Source organism: Elephantulus edwardii, unplaced genomic scaffold (assembly GCF_000299155.1).
Source record: "Elephantulus edwardii isolate Elephantulus edwardi_28Jun2011 unplaced genomic scaffold, EleEdw1.0 scaffold00086, whole genome shotgun sequence".
Classification (NCBI taxonomy): Eukaryota; Metazoa; Chordata; class Mammalia; order Macroscelidea; family Macroscelididae; genus Elephantulus; species Elephantulus edwardii.
In genome coordinates this window covers 7,663,490-7,670,407 of record NW_006399836.1, presented here as the reverse complement: position 1 = coordinate 7,670,407, position 6,918 = coordinate 7,663,490, and the positions used below count along the sequence as shown (strand labels likewise).

The following is a 6,918-nucleotide window of genomic DNA, read 5'->3' as shown; positions in this document are numbered from 1 at the left end:
AGTGTGTTTGAGATGGCTAGGTTGGCACAGAATAGAACGGAGTTTAGAGTTCTTGTACGTACGGTCACTGTGAGTCACAAGCGACTCAATGGCACAGAACAACAACAACAACAAATGTGCAAATAGGGTATCAATGATATATTGTTCCATAATTAGTAGTTAGAGGTTTAATTTCATGCAGCTAGTGACAAGGGGAGGTCTATCCCCCCCTTTAAACCTGAGAGTCTGTTGTTGTGTACTGTCGAGTCAGAACCGACTCATAGCTGACCCTGTGGTGGGTTTTCAGAGGCCATTCATTAATCGCACAGGAGGAGACTGGCCATCTTTCTCCCAAGGAGCAGTTGGTGGATTGGAACTGCATGGCTTCGGGACTGCAGTGCAGCTTCTTAGCAGTAGGCCACCAGCAGATGGCTAGCAGTGTCATAATGGAGAAGATGGGAGGTGAGGCCAGCCGGCTGCGGAGAGAGCACGGCTGTAGAGGCTGAGGACCCAGGGAGCACCAAGGCTCTGCCATCACCCAGCTGCCCAGCACTGGCCATCACCTCACTGCTCCTGATTTGCTGGTGGGGCATGTGCAGGGACCGATGTCATGAGCACTGGGCATGACGTGGAGAGCTGCTCAGGAAGCGCTGTGTGGACAGGGCCCCGGGGCTGGGCAGCACCATAGCGGTGTGAGCTCCCTCGGAAGTCAAGGCTCTCAAGGGGAATGCCTCCCAAGATCTAAAAATCAACAGTCCTCAGAACACACCTCCCTCTGAGGGTGGGGTAAGAGATGATCCTTAAGGATGTTCTAAGAAATTTTGGGAATTATTAAAGTGTTTGAGGGAACTGCAATCCCAGAGGTACATGGTTCTAATCTACAAGCCGCTCTGTTAGAGAAGGAAGAACAATCTCCTCCTGTACCAGTCAGATGTGATTTGACGGTACACACACACACACACACACACACACACACAAAATAATAATTTTTTTAAAAAAAATAGTTAAAGTGTTTGAGGGAAAAAAATGAAAAAGAGCCTACTTCCTTGTTTGCCAGAGACTAATGGAACCCCTAAGACTGTGGCCCTCCCCACTCCCACAAGGCAACATTCAGCGGAACAGTAGGCAGATTTAGCACCCATTAACAAATAGAACGGATAGAACTATGGTACCTTCACACCATGGAATATTACACAGCATTGAAAAACAATGAATTCATAAAACATTACACAACATGGGGGAGCTTGGAAGACATTATGCTGGTTAAATATCTCAGTCACAAAAGGACAAATACTGCACAGCACTGCTGTTATAAAAAAGGACTGACATGAGGCAAAGGGGTTTGAGGAAGAATAGGAAAAGAGTGGCTAGATAAAGAACACTGCACTGGAACAGATTAGGGGAAGAACTGTCCGAAAGGAATATATGATTAGGCATTATACGTATGACAACAGTCAGGAACAAAAGCAGCATTGCAAGGGGAAGGTAGGGGGTGGGAAGAAAATGTGCAACAATGAATGAAAGAAAACTCAACCTTTCTGTAAGCTTTTGTTAAAATTACAATTTTAAACATATTTTTTAAAATAAGTATATCTACAAAGGGAGGAATATAACCCTCTGTACAATCAGTGATAAATTAAAAGGGCAGCATTTGCCCTTAAAACAAAGGTAGAAGGCAGGAAGGGGCAGAAAAAAAGGGATGAACTGAAGCCAGAAGCATAGGGAGGCGTGGGAAGAGTGTTATTAACACACTGAGGGGACTGTGACTAATACCATAAGATGAAATATGTACAAATCCTTGAACGGAAAACTAATTTATTATATAAACTTTAATCCAGGCCACAATAAAATAAAGCACTTGCACTGTCTTGTAAAGGGGTCTCTAAGAGTCCCCTGCACAATCTCCAGCCAAGCGTCCGACCCCAGGAAAGAGACTTTTTTCACACCCAGCAGAAATGGATTCAGGAACAGATTTCTTACTCTCTTATAAAGAAAAAAAGCCTTGGTGTCCTTGTGTTCTGGCCTGCAGGGTCTTATGACGCTCACGAGGCTTCTGTCTGCAGAGGGACGGAAACAGAAAAGACGTCAGCACCCACAGGGTCGGTCCACTGCTGGGTGGTAACTCTAACTAGAATTTCCCACAAAATCTACACTGCCAAGGGTACTCAGATTGCTAATCTCATTAGATCCCAATCATGTTCCTGAAGTGAACTCTTGATGGGCTTCCACTGCTTGATCCAGAGAAGCTACAAAGCGGGGAAGCACAAGCTTTGCAGACAGACAGGGTTTGAACCCAGGACCTACTCCAAACATGTGTGACTCCAGGTAAATTATTACCTAAAGTGGCTCTACCCTCAACATGTGTTTCCCGCCTGTCAAAAGCATTCGCTGATACTGGCCACCAGAGACATCCAATGAGGCAGCACGGGAGCAAGCCCCGGTATGGCCCACAGCGGGTGGTCCCTGTTAATCAATGTTCTTCTTTTCAAAGTCAAGAAATCAGGTCTAAATCTCTTTCAGAAGATGATAAAACATATCCCCTTTCTTATTCCTACTCAAGTGTATTTCAGAATCTTGGGGGGGGGGAAATAAATCCAAACCCCACAAAAACACCACCAGTCTATGAGAAATGTTTTTGCCTCTGTCTCCCGAGATGCTGTGAGTTTTCTTTCTCAAAAGCTTCTTCTCCATTTCAAATTCCTCAATAGCCTTCAAAAACCAAAAAGAGATGGGGTATTAGGAATTAGTGCAATTCCGCAAGAGTGGAAGGGGACAGGGACTAGCCATTACTCTGGGCGGTACTCAAACAACAGTTGTCATCTAGTCCAAGGCCCTTTCCTTGACTCACATAACAAAAATGGAGGGAGTGGGCCAAATATAAACACAAAAAAATGGCACCTGACCCTTGGACTCGGTATTGGGAAGAGGGAGTGGTGAAGACTGTGGCAAACTCCAGCTGATGACAGCCGTGTGGGTGTGAAGACCCAGCCAGATGCTGCTGGGCCCAGTGGGTGCAGAGCAAATCAAACACGTTGTCGCTAGATACCACTGCGTTCACTACTGTTCAGAGTCACCCCACGGAAACCGGGCTTTTCTCTGTCCTGTCCTGCACCATCCTCACCCTCTCGGCTGTGCTCAGGCCCACAGCTGCAACCACTATGTCATCAATTAGTCTAGTTGGGGGCATTACCCTCTTTGACTGACCCCCCGTTTTTCCCAGCATGATGTTCTTTTCCAAGGCTGGTGTCCCCTGACAATATACCCAAAGCAGAGGAGGAAGCTTCATCGTCTTTGCCTGGTTGCACTTTCTCCAAGGCACATTCATTTGTTCTTTCGGCAGTGGCAGTCACCGCACATCTAATTCTCTTAGTCAACATAACAATTCAAAGGCATCAATTCTTCTTGGTTCTTTTCTATTCATCGCCCAACTTTTATATGCACACAAAGAAACTGAAAATACTGTGGCTTGTGTCAAGTGCACCTCAGTCTTGAAACTGACATCTTGGCTCATTAGCACTTTAAAGAGCTCCTTAACAGCAGATTTGCTCAATGCAACATGCCTTTTTAATTTCTTGACCACTGCTAACATGGGTATTAATTGTGGGTACCATTAAATCATTGAAAATTTCCATTTTTCTCCCTTCTATCTATCATGATGATGTCTATTGGTCCAGTGGTAAAGATTTCTGCATTTGTGGTGTTGAGATGTAACCCACATTGAAGACTAATCTTTGGTATTTTATAGTTCCTTTCACTTACTGCAAGCAAGATTGTGTCATCTAATAATCCAGATTGTTGATGAATTTTCCTGCCATCCTGATGTCAACTCTTTTTCACATCATTCAGCTTCTCCAATTATTAACTCAGCACGCAGACTGAACAGTCTTGGAGAAAGTCTACAACCCTGGCTCAAACTTTTCCCGATTTTAAACCATGCAGTATTCCCTTGTTCTGTTAGCATGGCTTCTTACTATTCTATGAATGGATTTTGCATGAGCATGTTTTTAGAATTCCCATTATTTCCAATGTTATTCATAATTTATTATGATCCACACAGTGCAATGCTTTTTGTCTAATCAATAAAACATAAGTAGACATCTTTCTGGTATTCTCCGCTCAATGGTATCCCTTGTTCCACGACCTCTTCTGAATCCTGCTTCAATTTCTGGTAGAACCCTGTTGATTTCTGCTCCAGGGATTTTTAAATAATTTTCTATAAGGTTTTACTTTTATGTGATATTGATATTGTTCAATAATTTCTGCACTTTGCTGAATCACGCTTTTTTAAGAGTTAATAATGAAGTGCTTTATTAATAACAAAAAATCTCACAAAAACAAATAATGCCCTAAAAAGATTTGAATATTGGCAAGCTTTGGTGGCAAGAAGCTGCACTGTAATCCCAGAGGTGCATGGTTCAAATCCACCAGATGCTCTGCTGGAGAAGGAGGGACAATCTCCTCCTGTACTAGTCAGATCTGATTTGATGATACACACACACAAAACAACTTTTAAAAAAATTAAAAATTTAAAAAGCTTTAAATATTGCCATCGCAACAAATAGGTGGCAACTCAACACCCAGGGTAGAAAGAATGCTTGAAGGAGAGACTGCAACAGATTCACCTCGCATGGCGGAGGGGGCATCTTCACAGCAGAGCGAGTGAGGCACGAGCCTTTCCTCTCTCTTCCAGCTGCTGGCCTGCATTTTCCCCTCACTGGTGCCAAATACTGATCTCTTCGAGCCAGCTGGTTGGGTCTTTATCTTCAGAATTCCATGGCATAGGCTCGTGAGCACAGCCAGGGCTGCCCCTGTTTACTGAGCTACCTCAGTTGGTACTCCCCCATCGGTTCTTGGAACCTTATTTTTTGCCAGTGCTTTCAGTGCCGTCTGCACTTCCCCGGGTAGTACCATTGGCCCTTTATCATTCACTGCAGCCTCAAATGATTCCAAGTCAACCAATTCTTTGTGGTGCAGTGACTCAGGATCCCTCTCATCTTCGTGTGATGCTTCTCACATCATTCGGTACTCTGCCCATCAAGTCCTTCGGTATTTTAACTCGAAGCTCGACTCTGTTCCTCAGTTATGTAAGCTTGAGAGAAAGGCTCCGTGTCCCCTTCTCCTTCAGTTTTCTAACTCCAGGTCTTTGGACATTGTGCCGTGCCACTGTACTTTGTCTTGTCAAGCTGCCTCTGGAAATCTTAGGGTCGGTTCTCTTAACTCATCATTTCTGCCTTTTTCTTTAGCTTTCCTATACTAAAGGGCAAGTTTCAGACTCTTGTCTGACACCCATTTTGGTCTTTTCTTCCTCCCGTCTTTGTAACAGCCTTTTGCTTTCTTCACAGATGCTGTTGCTGAAGATGGATGGGTGAGGTCTTTGATGAACTCATATGGTCTTTGGATGGTCAGTATTAAATGCATCAAATATGTTCCTTACATGGTTTTATAATTCAGGTGGAATAAACCTGAGGTCATATTTTGGCGCAAAAGAATTTACTTTAGCTTCAATTTGAACTTGCATATAACTAATTGATTATGTGTTTAGTAGAGGGCCCAGCCTTGTCTTGGCCACTAATTGACCTCTTCTACCCTCTCTTTCCACAGATGTACGCATTTAAATTCCTGCATATTCCAGCAGGTGAAGTTCATGAATATAGTCTCCATTTTTGGTTTGTTTGGGGTTTTTTTAGAAAAAAAAAGTATGTGCCATAAACACATTATTTATTCCATCATGTGACCTCCACCTTCATTTCTGTCACCACGGCCTTAATTTTAAAATTCCTATTTTTCTTCTTTGTTTCCAACTTTTGCATTCCAGTCACCAATTATTATGAATACACTTTGACTGCATGTTCAATCTGCAGATCAATCTCAGGCTGCACAAATCAGTAAAAATCTTCAACTTCTTCATCTTTGGGGTGTGTATTTGAATAACAGTTGTGGGGCTCTGGTGGCTCCCCAGGCTCCACGCCAGTGCTCTTCCAGTTTGTGCGAGTTGTGCTACAGGGTTGTACTTGTCGTCATTGCGTACCGTCGAGTGGGAAGTGACTCAAAGCTGACCCTCTGGTGGCTTTTCAGAGGCAGTTAATTGAATGGGAGGAGATGTGCAGCAATCTCGAAGTTCAAGTCCATGAGGTGCTTCACAGGAGAAGGATGTGCAAACTCCTCCCATGCGATTAACTGTCTCAGAAAACCTGCCAGAGGGTCAGCTGTGGGTCGGTTCTGACTTGATGGCACAGAGATGTACTACTACCAGTTTAATCTTTGAAATGCCTGTCTCCCAACAACAGATGGGCAGTGAGTTACTAGAAGGTTGTGTCTGCTGTTTTGAGCTTTTTTTTATACATGTCAATCAGAGTTAACTTTGGAGTATAAATTGTGCAACTGTGCTTTCAAGTAAGTGTAAGGAACCCGGGACACTATGTTATCTTGGGGGCCCTAGAGGAGGAGCAAGTTTGCTCCACTAGACCAAATGGCCCCCCTTCCTCCCCAGAATCCCTGTCAGCCCCATAACTCACCAGGAGGTTGGCCAGCGGGTTGAGACTCAGATCTCCATCAGCAATCCTTCGGTTCACCTGGTCCATGGTGCCAATAATACATGCTTGGAGACGGGCCAGCTAAGGGAACTCACTGGATGGCGATTATGCAGAGCAGGGAGGTTATCTGCCTGCCCAGAAGAGCAGGGGTTTGCAATACTTCCTTTTCAAGCCCATTTCCTTTGTTCGCAATGTGTACATTACTAATTAAATGTAACCATAAAACACCCTTCTCCTGTGGCACAACCATTAAGCACTTCTTGTTGTTGTTGTTATGTGCTGTCAAGTCACCTGCGACTCATAGCCACCCTGTGTACATGTAACCATAAAACACCCTTCTCCTGTGGCACAACCATTAAGCACTTCTTGTTGTTGTTGTTATGTGCCGTCAAGTCATTTGCGACTC

The 6,918-nt window shown here is 44.1% G+C and overlaps 1 protein-coding gene across 1 annotated transcript in view; it reads right to left on the bottom strand.

Moving 5' to 3' along the window:
* FAM227A (family with sequence similarity 227, member A) overlaps positions 1-6,560 on the bottom strand; it is a 68,015-nt gene extending 61,455 nt beyond the window's left edge. Inside the window, exon 1 of the mRNA XM_006890206.1 lies at positions 6,495-6,560. Coding sequence (XP_006890268.1) covers positions 6,495-6,560 — 66 coding nt within the window. The remainder of the gene's footprint in view (positions 1-6,494) is intronic.
* Positions 6,561-6,918: the final 358 nt, after the last annotated feature.